Source organism: Heteronotia binoei, chromosome 2, assembly GCF_032191835.1.
Source record: "Heteronotia binoei isolate CCM8104 ecotype False Entrance Well chromosome 2, APGP_CSIRO_Hbin_v1, whole genome shotgun sequence".
NCBI classification, from domain to species: Eukaryota; Metazoa; Chordata; class Lepidosauria; order Squamata; family Gekkonidae; genus Heteronotia; species Heteronotia binoei.
Genome location: NC_083224.1, coordinates 203,453,522 through 203,475,517, shown reverse-complemented (window position 1 = coordinate 203,475,517; position 21,996 = coordinate 203,453,522). Strand labels below are relative to the sequence as shown.

At 45.7% G+C, this 21,996-nt stretch overlaps 1 protein-coding gene across 2 annotated transcripts in view; it reads right to left on the bottom strand.

Annotated features, from left to right (window-relative positions):
- KDM4B (lysine demethylase 4B) overlaps positions 1-21,996 on the bottom strand; it is a 211,953-nt gene that overhangs the window by 53,903 nt on the left and 136,054 nt on the right. For both annotated transcript variants that reach the window (XM_060232874.1, XM_060232875.1), the window contains exon 8: positions 8,272-8,468. In XM_060232874.1, the coding sequence (XP_060088857.1) occupies positions 8,272-8,468 (197 nt within the window). The remainder of the gene's footprint in view (positions 1-8,271; positions 8,469-21,996) is intronic.

Here is a 21,996-nt window from a genome sequence, read left to right as displayed (position 1 = left end):
ACCCGAAAGAGTGGGAATGCTGAGTAAGGTCGATCTCTTGCTCCGATGCTGATAGACGCAACTGCTGCGAAGCACTGCCTCTCGACACCGAGGGGCTACAATGCGGGGACGCCAAGATCTTCCTAGGTGGAGCGGCCGAAATCGATGTCGAAACGTCCTGAGAAGGGGAAGGAGTGCGGGATGATCTCTTCTTCCGCTTCTCCTTGGATTTCACCTTCTTTGGTGCAGATGATCGGTCCCCGAGTCATCCTGATGCTTCTTAGCTGGGGTGTCCACTGACCCTTCAGATGGTTGTTTTGTGGAACGCCCGCACTCAACCGGCATCTCAGTCCTGATCAGAGATGTATCGGCCGATGTGACCGTCGGGGCCGTGGTCTCTCCGATCGGTACCGACAGGCCCGATGCCATCTTTTGAGGATGAAGTGCCGATTCCACCAACGTTGCCGAAAGCCTCACCGCTCAATTCTTGCGCGTTTGTTTAGAAAAACTCAGGCGAGCAAGAATCAACACGATGCCCCTCGCCCAAACAAAGGAGACAGAGGGAGTGGCCGTCAGGAGGGGCAATTTTCTTTTCACAGGAACAGCACCTCTTAAAAAAACCCCAATGCCTTTCCATAGATGCCAAGGAAAAACCCACACAGGAAAAACTCTGAGGGGAAAAACGGGAAAAATTGGGCCCCGAAGGGCAAAGTCCAACAACTTTTTTTTTTAAACAACACTATCTAACAACTAACTAACTACACTAAGAAAACAACAAACGGGCTATATACAACAAGAAAGATAATCCTAAGATTACTTTACCGACCAGGGACATGAAAGGAGATCCTCTCAGCGCAGCAGTCAGAAAGGAACTGGCGGGATCCTCGTGCTGGCGCCAGCGAGCATGCATACTGGGACACCTGCGCATGCCCGCTGGTGCCGAGTGCGAAAAAATCCCGGGCTTTTTAGGTACCGATTCGGGGATCGGCGCAGGCGCTCTATCCCATGAGTGTGAAGCACAGAGACAACGAAGAAGATCAGATATTCACAAACCAACTTAAAATTAAGAAGTCCATCATATGCAAATATTCCTGAGCTTTGCTTCTTTGAAGAAACTTTCAATCACGATCCCGTTCTTCTATACAATGACCTAACTTGGCAACATCACAATTATAATTCATGCATTTCAAGTTTTGTGCATGAAGGTTTTGAGTCTTGTGTTCCATTATAATTGTGATGGCGCTGAATTCTGCAGGACAACTCAAACACTGGATTTGAAAAGGGCGATTCTCGAGAAAGATTTCTTGAAATGGATTTCATATGGTTCTCTGTTGAATTGTGACTGGGTGTTTCTTCAAAGAAGCAAATTCCTGAGCTTTGTTCTTTGAAGAAATATTCCTTTTTACATATGATGAACTTATTAATTTTGAGTTGGTTTGTGAATACACATTTGTCACAACTTCTCTTTTAATTTGTGCGTAATGCTGCTACCAGGAATCTAATTCCAAACACTTTAACATTCCCAACTGAATTTGTGCCCAAGCTCAAAGGCTTCTTCATTGGACTATGTGGCCCTGAGGATGAAACTCTTATAATTTAGTATCATATGCCTCCAGGTTAATATAAAACAAAATTAAACTTTATTTGTACATTAAGCATATTGGTTTCAAGATGTTCATACCTTAATTCTTCAGGGAAGAATAACTCCTGAAAGGTGTCACTCTTTTCCATCACACACTCCTCACTCTCAGATCCTCCTTTTCTTCTCAACTTTCTGACAGTGTCTGTCTCTCAGCTTCCTCTACTACTCTGACAAGATTAGGTTTTGGCTATCTCTCTAGCCCCTAATATGGCCTCTAATTATTTCCACTCCCCCCCCCTAGAATCTTAAAGCAAGCAAGATGAATAGTTTATTGTATACAGCCATTGTCAACTACAATATAAAAGCACACTATGAAAAACACAATATAGAATTTACATTCAAAATACCAATCTTAAAAACCAAGTCGTCAGGTTAAAACTGTATGGCACATCTAAAATTTCAAGAATACAATGTTTAAAATAGTTAAATAATATTAACTATGCTGAACTATAGAATTCAATGTGATGCATTACTAGGAGCCACCTTGGATCTAACTTTTCTAGCTGCAAGTGCAAAGAACGCTACCCTACGTGAGACCAAAGGATTCACATCTTGACAGTAGGAAAACCAACTTTTCATTGTCAGGTAACTTATGTACTTGGCTTAAAATTCCAGATAGAAATCTTCTTCTTAAGTCTGAATATAACGGGCAGACCATTGTGTAGTGGAAGAGATCGTCCACTGCAGTTCCACATATACATACACATTGATCCCATGGTGGCAGCGACGCATTCGAATGAAATACATCGGATAGTTTTTCTCTTTTAGCTGTACTGACATACTCAAATAGGGATATTGGCTGTTTATCTCATAACATATACTAAACCCATCTTTCATTATATTTTAATGTATTTTTCTTCTAATGGCAAACTATACGTATGTTACATGGTAAAATCAGTTAGATGGGAAAAACTTCTGAGAAAGTAATCCCCTCTTTTTGACCCAGGCTTATATAATAAAGTGATTGACAGACATTCTCACATTTTGACATATTACTGTTTTATTGCTTTCGCTTGCTAATGCTACCCAGATCAAAGGTTTGCTCAATTTGTTAATTTTACTGTTCTGTCATTGGATCTTAATTTGTACCATTTTGCATTCTAAACCACTGCCTACCAGCTCATTGTACCTGATTCCTCGTCTGAAGTGTGCTTGGAGCACACGGAAGCTTACGTTCTGAATAAAACTTCGTTGGTCTTAAAGATACACTTGACTCCTACTTTGTTCTACTGCTTCAGACCAACACGGCTGCCCACTTGAATGTTCTTTATTGTTTGAATAAGTAGGTATCATACATAGTGAAAAAATAATGAAACAGCTAAGCAAGTTATAGTTTGTAAAATTTGAAATTTATTGGAAACTGCCATACTGTAAATGTTTGAATGCAATGGTGATGCACAATATTGTATAACAATATATAATTTTTAGACATCTGGTTTAATTTTTGCATGGTGTGGTTTTTTCTGTGTTTTTTGTGAAGCCAACAGCCTGTCAGCCTGAACAAAGCCAGTTTGGTGTAGTGGTTAAGTGTGCAGACTCTTATCTGGGAGAACTGGGTTTGATTCCCCAGTCTTCCAGTTGCAGCAGCTGAAATGGCCTTGGGTCAGCCATAGCTCTGGCAGAGGTTGACCTTGAAAGGGCAGCTTCTGTGAGTGCTCTCGCAGCCCCACCCACCTCACAGGGTGTCTGCTGTGGGGGAGGAAGGTAAAGGAGATTGTGAGCTGCTCTGAGACTCTGAGATTCAGAGCGGAGGGCAGGATATAAGTCCAATATCATCATCATCAAATCCTAGCTATCTATTCTCTGCATGCTTCTCAAAAGTCTGACCACCTACACAGAAGCAGCAGCAGCCATCAGGAGGCCTCACAACAGTGTTTTGTAACAAAACATCACTCCAAAGGATGGCAAGTGTCAAAAACCTCTCTCTGTGGTAGGCAAGCAAGATTGCCAGTTCACCTCTCGGTACATTACCTGCATACGTATTCATGGGCATGTGAGTACGGCGCCTAGTTTGCACTCTACTGAACTGCTGCCTCTTGCCTTCAGTCCATTTAACAGAACAGTGCCTCGAGTCACCTGCATGTCATTAGTTTTACCCTGAGAGAAGTTTTTGTGGGGGGGTTTAAGCAGCACCTCCCACATTTCCCAGGTAAGAGAGCAGCAGAGGGCTGCCCAGGCCAACCCAAGACATTCTTGCACCACAGATTCTCAGTCCCTTCTGTTTTTTAGTCATGTGCAGTAGTGATAGGGAAGGGAAACATTTATACCTGTGACATGTGCACCCAATTAAACAGCCTTATTTTTTGCCACTGGGCAAGGAAACATCAACACTCATAAGGAGTTTTCAGGGGTATTTTTAGCAAACCAAAGAGTTTTAAAACATTTTGGTATTTCTGTAATATTTTGTACGCATATGAAGTCTTTTCAGTTGCTTTAATGTGTGTTTGGGAAGAGGGGGGCGGATTTTAGAGTTTTTAAAATGTAATTTTATCATGTATATTTTCAATTGTTAGCTCCCTTAGAGGCCCCCTATAAGGGCAGAAAGGCAAGATACTAATTCTGTAAATAAATAAATAAATAAATAAATAAATAAATAAATAAATAAATAAATAAGCATTTTAATTCAGTGGAGAAAATCCTTGAGTGAACCACAATTCACAATCCAGGTTTCCAAAACAAAGCCACCTGTGAAGCTTTGCTGAAAGAGAATGGGGAGGTCTCCCTGGAGCCACACCCTTTCTCAGACACTGCGGAAGATAAGTGAGAGCTCAGTCCACCAAGGATGGTCCCTGTGCACCCCCACTGGATGCGAAGAAGAGCTGGCCTCTGCATGGCCTTGCATGTCCACTGAAAGGAGTTTATGGATGCAAGATATGGAAAGGCCATTGGTAGACCAGACTAAAGATTCATGCTTTATGGACTGTCAGCCCAGCAGCAGTATGCTGGAGGAGGGGATGTTGATGAATGGACCTCCATAACAATATTTTCTAGCAACTTCAGCCACAAACAGGAAAGACAGGTTAAAAGATGGCATGCATCTCAGCTCCTCAACTCGATATGTTGCCAATGAACTCTTTCCCTACTCGGAGATTTCCCTCCCCCCTCCTGGCATATATGCCTGGGGGACAGGGGAACATCCCATTACACATCTCCTGACATAGCAACCCACTTATAAAAGGCTTCTAATCCACTGAAACTTTGTGAAATGAGATCACCACTCTACTGACAGTCTGCTCTGCTGACCAATTAGCTTTAGCCCCTAATCAACTAACTATTATGTAAAGAGCAACCATGTCAGGCCGATGGCTTGTATGCTGGGCAGAGGGGAGGGGGAGGGCAACACTCCTATCAAGGCTCCTACAAAGAACAGAAGAAGAAAAAGGCCAGAATAATATTTCAAATTCTTAAGGCAAGAGGCTGGAAGAAGAAAAAACTTTCAAAATCCCCCAGTTCGATTTATTTATTTACAACCTGGGACGCCCAGGGAGCAGCAATTTGTCTGGCCCTGGCTCTAACCACATTGTGCTCAACAAAACAGAAGGGCCAATGAGCTCTGCTTGAGAAGAAGAGACGATTAAACACAATGACAACCTGAAAAACAAAATACTCCACCAGCCATTCTCCTGACTGCCAAGAGCAGACACGATGCAATTGCTGATTTAGAGTTAACAAGGTTCTCAAGTAGAAGAATGGCACAAGTGGTGCGGCAGAGGCCTGTCTGAGCAGAGAAAATGCATTTAAGTTTAATACCACAGGACGCTTTTCCCAAAAGAGGATTAGAGTAGGGACTGCAGGGGTGGAGAAGAGAAAGAAAAAGAAAAAGAGGTGGCTGGGGCAGGGGAAGGGTGTGTTCTGCTCGTGAGATCATCAACCACAATCAACCTGCAGAGAAAAGTGATGTAAGAGCCCAAAGCTGAGGCAGTCAGGCCCAAGAGCTCTTGCTGCACTGAGAAATGAGAGCCTGAACACAAACCAAGAAGCGTGTTTGCATAACAGCCTTATGCCTTGTCATGATCCTGGGCCTAGTGAGGCTTGCAGGCCCCAGGGAAGCCGGCCTAGGAGTTACTGGAAAGAGCCTACATTTCCCAGGATCCCTTCTGTCCCTCTGATTGGGTAGCAAGGTTTTTGGAGGGAAACTGGCCCAGAGAGGGGTGGGGCCTGGGAGGAGAACATAAAAAGGCCAAGTTCAGGCAGGGGGTGCTCTTTTCCTGGAAGGCTAAGGTGGAGGTAGGCTGCAGCCTAGAGAGTTTGCAGCAGGGGAAAGTTCCCTTACCCAAGGGAGTAAGTGTTGGTTATTAGAATAGGGACTGTATAGATAAATGCGTCAGGGCTTTCTGTTTATTTGCACCATCCTTTATTGTATATAGGAGCCCCGTGGAGCAGAGTGGTAAAGCTGCAGCACTGCAGTCGGAGTCCTCTGCTCACGACCTGAGTTCGATTCCAGCAAAAGCTGGTTCAGGTAGCTGGCTTGAGGTTGACTCAGCCTTCCATCCTTCCAAGGTTGGTAAAATGAGTACCCAGCTTGCTGGGGGGAAAGTGTAATGACTGGGGAGGGCAATGGCAAACTACCCCGTAAAAAGGTCTGCCGTGAAAACATGAAAGCAGCGTCACTCCAGAGTCGAAAATGACTGGTGCTTGCACAGGGGACCTTTCCTTTTTGTATATATATATTTCACTGTTTTACCCACTTATTATTTGAGCACTGTAAATAAACTGTTATTGTTATACTCCTTGGGTCCTCACGTCTCCTTGGTTGCAGTTAAGAGATATTTCTTAATAAGAAAGACAAGGATGGTTGGGTGCTCTGGGCCCTCCATATAGACCCTTACCAGAGTGGTGGCAGTCAGTGGTGGCAGTCAGTAGAAGGCCCTGCTAGGCCCGGCTGTGTGACATGCCAGAAATGGAGATTGGCTGCTCCTCTGCAAAGTAGCCAGGGAGGTGGGACTCCACTGACCATCAGCACAAGGAGGAGCTACCAAAATGAGAAGAGGGTAAGGTGAGGAAGGAGGTTAAGGAAGGCACAAGCGGTCCACATTTGAGTGACATACCTGTACATTGTAGTGCTCATCCCCAAATATAAAGCTAACTATGCAAAATGTTATTAAGTTCAGAGAGGCCTAAAGCCATGCTTGGCCTTTGAGTGCAAGGCTCCACACCAAGGTACTCTGGGACACTGCTTCACAACACATTCGGAGCTTCTCTGAGACTGGGATTAAAAATACAGAGGGAAAAGAGCAGGGTCTGTGAAAGACAACTGCTCATCCCAGCCTCTGAGAACAGGGCCAGGAGCCAAATATACCGTTAGAAGGCTGGAGGGTGGGCCTCTGGAGACAATATCAAGGTCATCTCTAAGCAAAGGAGAGAGGAGGACATCTTATTTGCTGAACATATCTGGATCAGGTTTTTCACCCAAGAGAAAAGTAGCAAGGGATGCCTGGGCCTTTCAGCCAGCATAAAACTAACAACTGGAAAGGAAGACTATCCTTGGCATATGATGGTCCTACAGAAATGGCTCAAAGCGGCACGTGGACAGCTTTTGAGTCAGTGTGGGGAAATGTATTAAAGGGGCTCAGGAGGGGGGGAAGGGAAAGCAGGAAGGAGAAGAGCACATTCCATGATTATCTGAAACAATAAGAACCTGCAACTTGTCATTAAAAAAATTAACTGGAAAGAGGAAAATTGTTAAAGTTTGCACCAGACTAATCAATACAATGCTTGTGAGGAGCCTGTGAAAATGAAGGCTACACTGGGTAGTCCTGGCTGTATCAAGCCCTCTTCACCAGGAGTCTGAAACTAAATCTTGAGTAGTATAATAAATCCAGTGCAGAAATAAGCTTGACACATGACAGACATCTGAAATGCAAGAACAAGTCAGCATGGCTCAAAGTCAGACATGTCAAGAGCAAAATGACCTGACAGGGATATTTCAAAGTCATGACAAAGATCGGAGGGAGTCAAACGAGGAGCTCTCTGCATGTTCTGCAAGGGCAGTTGGGGAGAAACAACAAACCTCCAGGGGCTGCAGTCAATCACTGTAAACTCGGCACCAGCCCTGCACACAGAGCAAGCTACTCAACCTCTTCCAGAGAAGAGGAAAGACACAACGAATGCCACCTAATTGAGAGGAAAATCCAATCTGGCAGCCATTTTATGTAAAATCTCACCCGCATGGAGAGTTTCAAGAGCCCAAACAGAGCTGCTGGGGACAAAATGAAATCAACATCACTGAGAGGGTCTGGAAGAAGAATGCAAAGGGTTGCATTTGCTCAGACAACAAAGCACTTTGACAAGAATGTAATCCTACAAGGGAGGCTTTGGGTTTGTGAAGTCAGGGGAGAAGTACAGAGTTTTCCTCTGTTGAGTGCTCCAGAAAAGAAGTGCTTGTTTGCTTGGAGGCAGACAAGGAAATGTAAAGAACCCTGCTGGATCAGAACAGGGATGCATCTAGTACAGCATCTTGTTTTATGCAGTGACAGAAAAGGTGGTGTGGGCTTTTCCTCAACACTGTTCCAACAAAACAAATGGTTCAGGAAGAGAGGCAACATTTGGTGCTTCATCCAAACCACTTCACAGAGTGACTCTGGACATTCTCAACACGTGGGGAGAGGGAGAAAGGAAAAGGGAGGGCGGGGATTCTGCTTTGTTTTTACCTGCGTAGCATCTTTGCTTTCACTGCAGCCTTGATCTGATTCCAGGATTCCAGCTCTGGGCTGGTGAGAGCTGTGGGTTTCATGTGCTCCACAACTGTGACGTCTTTTCCTTGCTTCCATAGATCATAACGGTCTGGTTGGAGGACTCGTACGAAGACATCCATTGAGATCTTCACTGTATCTTTCCGGCATGTGCACTGCAAAAGAGGTCCACAATATAAGTACAGCATTGCAAAAAAATGGGCTCGAGGCGGGGGGAGAGCTATGGACTCCTCCCGTAAGCTCCACAGCTGTTTGCAGTCTGGCACCTACAAGCTCCATCTGGTGTAGAAACTAGACTACCGTAATGCCCCATACATTGGTCTTCCCTCAAAATATATTAAGAAACTCCAGTTGTCGCAGAATTTCACAGCTTGGCTATTATCAGGTGCTAGACAGAATATGCATGTTGCACCCATTCTGCACTCATTCCACTGGCTTCACATCAGTTTTTGAGCTCAATTTAAAATGTTGACAGTCACACACGAAGCCCTTTATGGCCTTGGACCCTCAGATCTGCAATACCATCTCTCTCCACCATGCTTTGCTACAACACCTTTGCTTATCCATGCAGAGTCTTCTGCAGGTGCTAACCTGCTAACCTGCAAATCGGCAAAATCAGGAACTGCTCGTGTCGGGCCTGCCTGAGGAGAAGGCTCCCACTTTCCTGGCTTCTCATACACTTTGCAAAACTGAATTATTCCAGAAGGTTTTTCCACACAGATAATAGCACAGCACTGTACAAAAGGCTTCACAAGGCTACCTGGATAAATCATTCAGGACTGTGGTCTCTACTACTATGCGTGGTCTGCTACAAGCTGGATCCTACTATGTAATTTTGCATCATTACTGTGTCATGTTAACAATCTGCCTTGCTTCAGTTCTGTTTTTAGATTTCTGGTTGAATGTCCCATCTATTAACTTGGCATCACAAGTCAATTGATCATTTGAAGGGACTTGTCTGTAATGACCCTCAAGGATTGCAGATGGCAAAATGTAAAACAGTCTTCTATATTGTCGTACAAATAGTTTGTATACTCTGAAAGTTCCGGTCTAAAGTTCAAAGAGAACAAGGTTCAGATGCCACAACCATGTTCCCTTTAAGCTGCAGAGTCTTGTGAGCAAAAATTCTACTTTGGGAGCTACTAGCATAGAGGTGGCCAATGTGGCTCAGGAGCCACATGTGGCTCTTTCACACATATTTCCCACTATCCTGTCGGCCAGTTTAGGGAAGTCATTTCTCTCTTTAAATCACTTCTTCAAGCCAAACTAGCTGGCAGCTTGGAGAATGCATTTAAAGTTGCTTTCTTTCCACCTCTTCTCTCCCCCCTCCCCATCTATTTTCTGCCTGCCTGCCCTTGAACATCTGATATTTATTTTGGGTGGCTCTTGTGTTAAGCAAGATTGGCCACACCTGCACTACCATTAAAGTTGTGAGCTCCTGCATAAATTATTGTGCTCTGGGGCCATCCTTCCTGAGCTAAAACAAAAATGTGTGAGCTGGAAGCGAAAAATCTGTGAGCGAGCTCACACTAACTCAGCTTAGAGGGAACACTGGCCACAGCCTACAGATTCTGGGAACCTAGACTGCGAAGTCTTCCTTGGACTGATACTCAGGCCTTCTCCAAATTGTTGAGTAATAATGCTGGACAGACAACGCAGCATGTTAATTTATTGGATTATTGCTTTCTTCCATCTACTCATATTTGCACCTTCCAAAACTGAAGAGGCCTAATTAGAGGACGGCTCTCTAGTCTACAGCAAATAATCAGCCAAGAGTTTATGGTGGTGATCCTTGCAATAGCCGCTAATGAATACAGCCCCACCCCAAGACTTGTAACTGCCATCGTTACATATTTAGGGAGTACTAGAATAGCTCTGAGAATTAGAGTCAGTATCCTCCCTGTGTTTAAATTACATCTATCAAGCTGAACCAACTGCACACGGGCACCAGCCATAAAATGTTAGCCAACAGGACAGCTTGTGAGGGAAAGCACAAGAGCAGGCAGGATAAAAAACCCCCGAGATGTGGGGAGACTGTAGTGCCAAGGGGGGCTGGGGTGGAGGGGGCAGGCCCAGAAACTCACTGGAGAAAAGGTTCAGGCAGGAGAGAAGCTGTGAACAAAAAGCCACAGGAGATCTAGTTGGTGAGGGCGGCAAGGCCTAGGGGAAAGGGGACTATGGACCTCACAGTTAGGTGTGGTGCTGCTGTATGGTATCAACAGACATGCAGAGCAGCCTGGGGGGCAGGGAGATCTATGCATTAAAGGAGGTGGGTTGCAGATATTCACACTGCCAATTTGAACCAACAAACCAAAAAATTTAGCTACAGGTTTTCACCCCTCAGCTCCCATCCCTCTTCCATTTTCACTCCTAAGCATGCAAGTATTTATGGCTCTGGAAGGGAAGTGATTCTGGGGAGAGGCACTCCCTTTGCCAAGTTCCTTACAACCCTGACTTCTTTGTCGAGAGACCGTTTCTCCCCCTCCCCTCTATTTCTCATTTCGGAGTGGGAGTTCAGGGCATCACCTTCTGCTCTGCAGCGAAAAAAACAAGCAGCAAACCAGGGAACAGCAATAACCCGCCCGCGCCAAACAGGGAGAGAATATTTATGGTCCTGCGATTTCCAGCAAACCCAATTCGCTTAATGAAAAATAGCAGAGGAAAGAAAGAAAGGCAGGCTTTGGAGTGTAATTTGGCCAGGGAGCCGTGGAACCACAGCTGGTGCCCATGCTGCAGGTTCCTGGAGAGGCTGAAGCTCTCCCCAGTGCCTTTATCAATAGAGGCTTAAGGGATTTGTATTGAGTGACCTTCCAGTAGTTTTTTCCTTAAGTAATTATTAAGGGGGGGGGCATCTGTATGAGTTGCCTGGGAGTGGGCAACATTGTACCCCAGCAAGGCAGGGCTTCAGTTTGTGCCAACAAGAACCCCCCGTCCTTCTTAGCAGGAAAACCAAACGAGCAAAGAACTACCCCCCCTGCCCCTCCTGAAAAGATCACGGCAGAAGAGAGACACAGCAGGGGGGGATGTCTTCTTTAAGAAGACTTACAGGTGAGTCTACAACACTCACTAGCCCACAGTTGTCTTTTTATTAGTCTGCAAGTCCGTGCAGATCCACAGCATACAGGAAAGATGCCGCTCAAGGCATTGCTGGGGGGTGGGAGCAGAGGGAAAGGCCCTGCTCCTGGCAGTAGAGGCAGAAGGGAACCACACCCCCTGCTCCATTCTCCTGCCTCCCAAGGGCACCTGCAGCAGGAAGCAGCCGAAGAATTCTTGGCCTTTTGTTTCTTCCACCTCCAAGTGAAGAGCCTATTACAGGCTCCAACTGACAGCATGTGCCAGATTTTTACCAGCTGAACACTGCCTCCAAATGAACATAGAGTTGCTAAAAATGCTGCCTTTCTTCTCTGGCAGAGGAAGAAAGAGCTGTCAAGTCACAACTGTCTAACTGCAGGCAACAGTCACTTCCAGACTAGATTACTGCAATTTGCTGTATGAGGGCTTGCCCTTGAATCTGATCTGGAAACTGCAACTGGTACAGAATGCGGTGGTGTGCCTGCTGCGGCAGTGCCTATGTGGATGCACATACAACTGGTGCTCTGCCAGCTGCACTGGTTACCAATTGAGTACCGGATCCGGTTCAAGGTTTTGGTTCTAACCTTCAAAGCCCTTAACAGCCTGGGACCAGCATATCTGCGAGACTGCTTTTCCCCCCAGAGAGCCTCACGCTCCATGGGTCAACATCTGCTGGGGATCCCTGGCCTAAAGAAGTCCACTCCGCCTCAACCCGGGCAGGGCCTTCTCTGTCCTGGTCCCTACCTGGTGGAATAAGCTGCAATTGAAGATTTGGGCCCTGCAGGGACTGTGGCAGTTCCGCAGGGCCTGTAAGACCGCTGTTCCGCCAGGCATTCAACTGAGGCGGTGGACATTTTGTTATTCTGTGGCCTCCCTGCTGCTCTGTCTAACCAGCTGGGGGATGTATGGAAGGAGTGGAGGCAATGGATACTGCCAACTGCAGAATTAAGAGTTTGTTTTTAGACTGTTATATTGTTTTTAGATTTTATATTGCTTTATTATGTGAATCAGATTTTAACCTTGTATATTATTGATTGTTGTTACCCGCTCAGAGCCCATTCAGGAAATGGCAGGTTAGAAATCAAATATAATAAATAAAAATAATGGTGACTGTGCATGGCTTTCAAGGCAAGAGATGGCTGCCATTGCCTATCTCTGTGTAGCCACCCCGGACGTCATTCATGGTCCAATTACTAACCAGGGCCAACTTGTCTTGCAGGATCTGACAAGACTGGGTTAACCTGGCCCACCCCATGGCAGGGTTTCTTCTCTGGAAGGATTAAGCAAGCTAGATGCTACATTCCGGGGGGTGGGGGTGGTGCTGAGGCGGCAGAACAAAGCTTAAGTCCAGTGGCACTTTTTGAGACCAACAAAGTTTTATTTTTATACCCAGAATAAAACTTTGCTGGTCTTCAAGGTGCCACTGGACTCCGACTTCAGAGTTTAGATGTGACGCTGTGTGACTTCAACAGTTTGATAAGTTACTGCAGAGTATTTAAAACAAATCAAAGATGGGAATTCTGAGAAGATGTTACCCATATCGTTATAATACTATATTGTTACAATGATACTGACTTGCCAAGCTTTAAACACCACCACCATGGCAGTGAGAAGAAATAGCGGGTGTGGGTAAAACAAGCACCATGTGGGCAGCACCCGGAAATCCCAACTTTCCCACACACGCGGCAGCCATCCAGCTCTGTCATCATCATTTCCAAAATTCTGGAGCAAAGCGCATTTCAGAAAGTTCAAGGAAAAGCCAAGGGAAGCGCCAAGGGGTGTGTGAATGCATCACAATGTTATGTGGAAGCGAGGGGGAACCACTTCCCAGAACAAAAAAACCTGCATGGAAATGGTCTAGACCTGAAACCACTCCTCTAGGATGGAGAGTTACAATGCAGGCAAAATAATCCTAACATTACCAGATTTTTTTTTCACGTCATATTTAGGACTCCCCATGGCACAGAGTGGTAAAGCAGCAGTACTGTGGCCTGAACTCTCTGCTCATGACCTGAATTCGATTCCGGCGGAAGCTGGATTTAGGTAGATGGCCCAAGGTTGACTCAGCCTTCCATCCTTCTGAGGTCGGTAAATGAGTCCCCAGCTTGCTGGGGGGAAGTGTAGATGACTGGGGAAGGCAATGGCAAACCACCCCGTAAAAAGTCTGCTGTGATAACACTGTGAAAGCGACGTCACCCCAGAGTCAGATATGACTGGTGGTTGCACAGGGGACCTTTCCTTTCCTGTCTGGATATGAATTATTATGACAAGTGAGATTCTAAGAGCTTCCCTGAATCTAAGGCTTTCATTCAAGACCCTCCTGCTCCCATCCCAAAGTCATCTCCTCACCAAACCCCAAAATCCTTCCTAAAAAAAGGCCCGAGGTCTTCCTTTAAACCCCATCAGACTCTGGTCAGTGAAACCAATTAAGACCCATTTCCCTGCTAGAACCCCAATCTGAATCAGGTCCCCCCCCCCCCCCACACACACAACTGTCAGAGCTCTGAGGCTTCACTGGTCATATGCAGAATGTGGTGAACATGGGGAAAAGTTCCTTTGTTCTGGTGGTAACCTGAGATCAAATGTGAACTGGCATCCTGAAGTATAGAAGTGGGGCAGGGTTAGCACCAAGGTTTTTGGCCGTGCCACCCCCCGCTCAGCTCCTTCCCCGCTGCCTTCCCGGGTGGCAGCAAGGGCAAGCGTGGCAGCAGCAGGTACGCCACGACAAGAGAGCGGCAGATCCAAGTGCCTCCAAGCACACAACGCTGCCCTGCTGCTGCCAAACCTTCCTGGGTCTGTTCTTCTGGTGGGGGCGGGGTGGCATGTGCGCTCACAGCCGGCCCTCCCTTGCCACAACACACCCACCGCCTCACTGTCCTGCTCAGCCCCCCACAGGCTGGTGGAGAAGCAGGAGGTGGCAAAGGCGAGCACGGCGGCAGCAGGGAAGGGGCACTGGGAAGGCAGCTGTCTACCTGGCCTACTGGGTTTTGCCAGCTCTGATTGGGGGGGATGGGGAGCGCAAACTTGATCTGAACCTTTTATCTAGCTGCAAAGATGAGTTTAGCCTGACCTCTGACCACTAACAGTACATATTCAAATATCTCCCAGGCAAAGCTATGGGTGACATTTTCACTGCAGAGTTTATCCTGTTACCCCTGGAGAGCGAGGTCCCAGTGCGCTGGAAGAGTCACATCAGCTTAACTCTCTTGGCTTTAACCTCTTCTGTATTCTCACAGACAGAGAACTTGAAAGGGCAAACAGTGATGGTCACGTAAGCTGATGATTCACAAATGAGGGTTTTTTTCCATGCTTGAACGCAACTGGGCCTACAGCATTCTTTCATCATGCTTTTGTTCACCAAAGAGAGCACCAGGATGCAAAATACCAAGTGCCCAGGGGGGTTGCCCTCGAGGAGCCTTTCTATCATCCTTGTTCATGTGAACACCGTCCAGGCAATTCTGAGGCTTGTGGCACAAATGGGGAGCTGGGGATTTCTCACTCAGGCTTGATTTACTGGCACCATTACTCCAGGCTCTGCTGCAAAGACCATCTCCTCTCCAACATCCCCTCCCCATTCCTTCTGCAGCTCTGCAATCCAACAGCAGGCGCATTCCCCTCTCCCTCTCAACCCCCCCCCCCCACCTTACATGCACAAATCTACCATGATGTATGTTTATATTTCAATTTTAATTTTATTTTATTGCTTTCACACCAGTACGCATGAATAATTTATGGCAGGCTGCAGTCCTCAGGGGCCTCTTTCCCACCCAGGCGGTGATATTTCCTCGGCTGCTGTGCAATTGTGCCGCATTGCCCCCACAGAGGCCTCTTGCCAAAAAAGGGGACCTCTCCTCCCCACCCTTCTTCCCTCCATCGCAGCTGCTTAATTCCTTCTGGAGCAGCAAGCAGCTTGGGGCAGCTGCAAATCAGATCACTTCTGACAAACACAAAAGGACTGGGGGGACAATTTTTCTCCTCTTTCATTGCATCACATGCTTCTATCAGGACCGTCAACCAAGCAAAACTGTGCCTCTCTGCTTTCTCTTTGGGTCCGGACTTCATTAACCAACTGGACACCATCTCTCAGAGCTTAAATATGGGTGGCTCCAGCATTATAAGAAGAAACTATCCTAATCTCATTCCATTCTCCTCTGTCTGATGTCCTGCTGATTGTTTTAGTGTTCATGTTTTGATGCTTTAGCAAAGGCTGACTGCTCTTTGGGATCAACACGATGGTCAGCAGGAGCCAAGCTACATGTTTTGAAAGAGCAGGTGGCATCATTGTACTGGGGCTCTGCTGCTTTAGGCAGCACACAAGGAAGACCACATGATTCAGCGCTCCAGCTGAAAAGAAGAAGAGAACACACAGTAGGCTAGAACTCCCTTCTTCCACAAATACCTGTAATTGCCATAATTGCCTAGCTCCCAGCAGATTCTACCACATACATTTCCTGAATGTGTAGATTGTGGGTCTCCAACAGCACCTTCCCTGCCATCCACCACATATTTTTAGAAAGCAGGCAGGGCCAGGTGGGGTTCCTAACTAGCAGGGCTTCTGACTGGCTGCTGGACATCTGATTGACTAAGCAAATTAAAATATGTTTTTGGCAGCCTCTCTTACTTTTCACAATGCATTTAAAACAAATTGGGGATCCCTGGGACAGATAGCAACTGTGATGTTGATGAACTGGTTTATCTTTCACCTGCACCTCACTCTCTGCATGTGCAGATACAACCACCTTCTTATCCACCAAACAGCTTTTGAACTTTGTATCTCCAGTGAACCCTTTGTACACTGAATCACTTGCCTTGGAACCCTGGCATAGCTGCACTGAAGAAGACTCCGGGACCTGTTCTTGGGTGCGCATGGATCTCCCAGGCTCAGATTATGCTATTTACTTCAAAGATATATTATTTACTTGGATGGAGAGGGATATAAGTGTAAAGCAAACCAGGATATTTGATTGCATGCCTGTGGTTGGTATAATAATTGCATAGTTCAATGATGCAACAACATTCCACTTTTCAACAGGTAACCTAAATTTGTTGCTAGGATTTAGTTCCCAACATAAACATAAGTTTCTTTTTTCTGCATAATAATATTGTTGTCTACATATGCTTCTAAGCCCACATAACGTGAGCCTTGCTTTTGTTTACTACCATTTTAAAAAACATTTTATTTAGCTCATATAAATTGAGATACAAACAGGAAGAAACCATGAGACCACAATAAGAGCAAGATTCACAATGACCAACTGCCTCTGTTGCATCCTTGGCACATAGGAAATCCAGAACTAGTTTCCATATTTTGTCATATTCAAATAAAGGAACTACTGTGCATAAAGTGTGCATAAGTCCCCCAAAATGGGTTATGCATTATCGTACTCACCAAAAAATGTTCCCTGAGTTTCTGGTACCATTTTTTTGAGCAAAGATTCCGTGAGGGATTTCCAATTTCTGGCAATGACCAAACAAGCAGAAGCAACCAATGTCGAAACAAGAGATCTGGTTGTTGTTTTTAAATCAAGCAAGGAATCACCCCAAAAATCCAACAACAAAAATTCCGGGTAATATGGCATGAAAGACCCTCCCCCCATGTTGGGATATCTCTTTACCATGTGCATGGTTTCTGTTTTCAAGGTGTAATTTGACTCCTGTTCTCCCCACTGGCAAAATCTAAGGTATATTTAGGCATCTTGGGGGGCAGCAGCCTGCATCTCTAGCACTGTGAATATTTGTAACTAGGAATGAAGCCTGTTGTACAGAAAAATACAACAGTTTTAGAAAGAGGCTCTGGGCAAGTGCCCAGCCACCCATGTTGTCTTCCCACTCAAGTGAAGGCATTCACTCCCCACACCCAACTTCAAGGGGAGCTGATCTCTGCCATCTGGACAGCAGTTGTAATTCTGAGTGATCTCCAGCCCTCACCTGGAGACAGTGGCTCCCCAGAAGGAAATGGCTGGTTTGGAGGGTGCAGTGTATGCAATTGTACCTGTATGCAGTCCCACTCCTCCTCAACCCTCACCAGGAATTTCCTAACCTGGGGTTGGCAACCCTATCTCCTTTCCTTTATCTGCCCTTCAGACTTCAGCTTTCCATCACCTCCCCCCTCCCTGCAGCCTCTACCTAGGAAAAGGTCAGTCTCTCTCCACAATAGTGGGAACCAAAGCAGCTTATATAATTCTTCTCTCCCCTCTTTGATTTGAACAACAATCCTGTGAGAAAGGTTAGGCTGGACAACTGACCTGAAATCACCCAGTCAGCTTCCACAGCAAGAACCTGTGTCTGCCAGACTCTGCTCTGAAGCCCTAACTCCTATGCCCTCCTCAAAATCCACCACATATCTGCAGGACTTTCACATCAACCTGGAACTGACATCCCTAGTCAGGACTGGCCCCTGAATTCTCCCTCGGAGGCCATACCTCCCTCTAATAACATTGTTGGTCTCAAGTACAGGACTTCAGTCTCTCTCTGTGTCTCACTTTTTCTCCCTAACTCTCTGTCTGTATCTGGTCCCCCCCCTCCAATATCTGGCTGCTTCCCCCTTCCAGAGGAAGAGAGGGAGGAGTACTCAGTCAATTGAGGGGGGCTTTCTCTGGCTCTTTCCCTCCTCCTACCTCCTCAACCAATCGAGGGAAGACTTTTATTTATTTATTTATTTATTTTATTTATCTGGGATTTATATCCCGCCCTTCCCACCGAGTGGCTCAGGGCGGCTTACAACATATATAAAACTAACATAAAAATAAATTACACTTTAAATTTAACATTTCATAATAAATAATTAAAATCCAACATTTGTTATAAATATACATATCGTTAAAAATCAGACAGCGGTCGTGAAGCTACACTCTATTCAAATTCAAATACTGATTCGGTATACAGTCTTCAGCATTCCGGTATTCCGTAATCAATATTCAGTAGTCAGTATACAGGTATACAGGGATACAAGGCCGATTAGTTGTGGGCCAGCCGGAAGAGGATTGTCTTACAGGCCCTGCGGAATTGGGTAAGATCCCGCAGGGCCCTTACCTCCTCCGGCAGCTGGTTCCACCAAAATGGAGCCATTACAGAGAAGGCCCGGTCCCTTGTGGTCTTCAAGCGGGCTTCCTTTGGCCCGGGGACAACCAAAAGATTTTGAGATCCCGACTGCAGTGCTCTCTGGGGAACATGCGGGGAGAGACGGTCCCTCAGGTAGGCAGGTCCTAGACCATATAGGCTTTAAAGGTAATAACCAGCACCTGGTACCGAACTCAGTAGGATATTGGCAGCCAGTGCAGAGCCCGAAGTCCCGGCTGAATGTGCTCCAATCTTGGGAGCCCCAATAACAGCCGGGCAGCGGCGTTCTGCACCAGCTGCAATCTCCGGGTTCGACACAGGGGCAGCCCCATGTAGAGGGCACTGCAGTAGTCCAGTCTCGAGGTGACCGTAGCACTTTATTTCTCTCCTCTATGAAGCAGAGCGACAGGCAGCTCAGCCAATGGGAGAATAGGGAGAGTCAGAAACTGCAAGAACCAAGGTTGGATGACTTTTACTGCTAGCTTGGTTGGCTAGCAACAGCGAGAGAGAGAGAGAGAGAGAGAGAGAGAGAGAGAGAGAGAGAGAGAGAGAGAGGGAGGAGTGGACTGAACCAATGGCACACAAGTACTCTTGATTGATGGTCTGACAGGTCAAAGTTTGATGCAGCACAGTCCCATCCAATCAGAGTGCTATATTTTGCCAAGACAAAACGGCATATATATATATATATATATATATATATATATATATATATATATATATATATATATATATATATATATATATATATATATAGTATTAGTGCCATAATCAAAAGAAAGGAATTTATATTTTTACATTTTGTCAGTATTCCAAACAGTATAATTTTATGTGCTAAATTAGGTCTTTTATGTTCTTCAAAACAGTCAATTAAGTTTAGGATAGATGAAAGCAGCATGTGTCCTTCCTCCCATACCCACCCCAGCATACAGCCTTCCCATCACCATCACACTCGTTTGCCTCTGAGCAGTACATCTCTGGCTTGAGTCAAGAATGAACCAGAGCGCGCACACACATTTTACCCATGTGGAGAACTGGGGAAGACCTGTAGGAGTGGGAATTCTGTCTCTCATGGAAGGCCGTTTGTCATTCCTGAATCTCTCACTGAAGAATCCTGAGAAGCATCCAACACACACCAGGGTTCCCTAGAACACAGCTTGAAAAGCACCACTTCTAAGATGACAAATGACTCTGCTTTTTTGCTGAGACAGTCTTGACAGGGCTCCTCTTCTGGAGCATCCTGTTCCCAGAAATCGCTGGCCCGTCAAGCCACCCCACGGCCTCTTGCCAGCCAATTTCCAGTCTACTTCATTTTCTATAGCTCTAATTACCCACTCTGCCATGGATCCCCACTAGGAGGCCCTAGGTCTCCCTACCTTATCAGGTTAAATAGAGAAAGGAGGGAACAATTTTGTATGCTGTTTAAGGACAGGCTGTGCCCCAACGGAACTGTCTTTGCTTTGTGTGCAGGTCCTAAATTCAATCCCCAGCATCTCCAGTTAAAAGGACTAGATAGTAGGTGATGTGAAAGACCTCCAATGGATTCTGATTCAGTATACAGCAGCTTCGTGCATAAGTATTCCAAAGCCAATACACAACTTCATGTTTAGCCTCACATTGGAAGTGAAAACGCTGGCTCCCTTTCAGAAAGGTTTTCAACGGTGCCATTCATTCCAGAAGGAGAATGGTGGAACACATGGGGAAGTGAAGGTGACTTCAAAGTTTCCATCAAACATTGCCAGAACTCCAGAGACAGAAACATGAATTCCTCACCCTCCCCTGACATCTAGCAGTGCAGCACACTTGACTGTGCTCTGGTGCTCTTTGCCATTCTAATCCACCTGAGGATAAGGCAGGACTTTCGGAAAGACAAATTAGCGAGCAAAGCATTTTGCGCTTCACAACCAGAAGTCAATAAAGGAAAACGTAGTTTCAGAGAACGGCTCAGGAAGGAAGTTACTGGGGAGCTTTCCCAAACAGGCATGAGAATCCAAAACAATCAATTGGCTGCACATGTGGACATGTGAATAACAGAGTGAAGCAACATTGCAAGGAATAATAATAATACTTTTTATTTATATCCCGCCCTCCCCGCAAAAGCAGGCTCAGGGCGGAATGAAGCTAGCTTTGGAAGGAAGGGGCAAGCATGGAGAGGAAACGGGGGCACTGACAGCAGGTAGCCATCTCATCACTAGCCAATAAAAAGGCTCCTATAATACCACCTTTGATAGACAGAATGCCTGAAGAACTATGGACGGAGGTTCGTGACATTGTACAGAAGGCAGCAACCACCACCATCCCAAAGAAAAAGAAATGCAAGAAAGCAAAGTGACTGTCTGATGAGGCTTTACAAATAGCTGAGGAAAGAAGGAAAGCGAAAGGCAAAGGTGAAAAGGAAAGATTTACCCAACTGAATGCAGATTTCCAGAGAACAGCAAGGAGAGATAAGGAGAACTTCCTGAAGAAACAATGCAAAGCAATAGAGGAAAATAACAGAACGGGAAGGACAAGAGAGCTCTTCAAGAAAATTGGAGAAATCAAGGGAACGTTTTGTGCAAAGATGGCCATGATAAAGGACAAAAGCGGTAGGGACCTAACAGAAGCAGAAGAGATCAGGAAGAGGTGGCAAAAATACACAGAAGAATTATACAAGAAAGATCTCAATGTCCTTGACAACCATGACAGTGAAATCGCTGACCTTGAGTCAGACATCCTGGAGTGTGAAGTCAACTGGGCCTCAGAAAGCACTACTAACAACAAAGCGAGCAGAGATGACGGTATCCCAATTGAGCTTTTCAAAGTCCTAAAAGATGATGCTGTTAAAGTGATGCACACATTATGTCAACAAATCTGGAAAACGCAACAGTGGCCGCGGGATTGGAAAAGATCAGTTTATATTCCAATCCCAAAGAAGGGTAATGCCAAGGAATGTTCGACCTATTGCACCATTGCACTCATTTCACATGCCAGCAAGGTCATTTTAAAGATGCTACAAGCTAGGCTTCAGCAGCATGTCAATCAGGAACTACCAGAAGTTCAAGCTAGGTTTCGGAGAGGTAGAGGAACTAGAGATCAAATTGCCAACATTCGCTGGATTATGGAGAAAGCATGGGAGTATCAGAAAAACATCTATTTCAGTTTCACTGACTACGCTAAAGCCTTTGATTGTGTGGATCACAACAAACTGTGGAAGTCCTTAAAGAGATGGGAGTGCCAGACCACCTCACATGACTCCTGAGAAACCTGTATAAGGGACAAGAAGCAACTGTCAGAACGGGATAGGGAACAATTGATTGGTTTAGAATAGGAAAAGGAGTTCGACAAGGATGTATATTGTCACCCTGCTTATTTAAGTTATATGCAGAGTACATCATGCGGAATGCTGGGCTGGATGAAGCAAAAGCCAGAATTAAGATTGTCGGGAAAAACATCAACAACTTCAGATATGCAGATAACACCACTCTAATGGGAGAAAGTGAAGAGGACCCTAAAGAACCTCTTGTTGAGGGTGAAAGAGGAGAGCACAAAAGTAGGCTTGAAACTCAACATAAA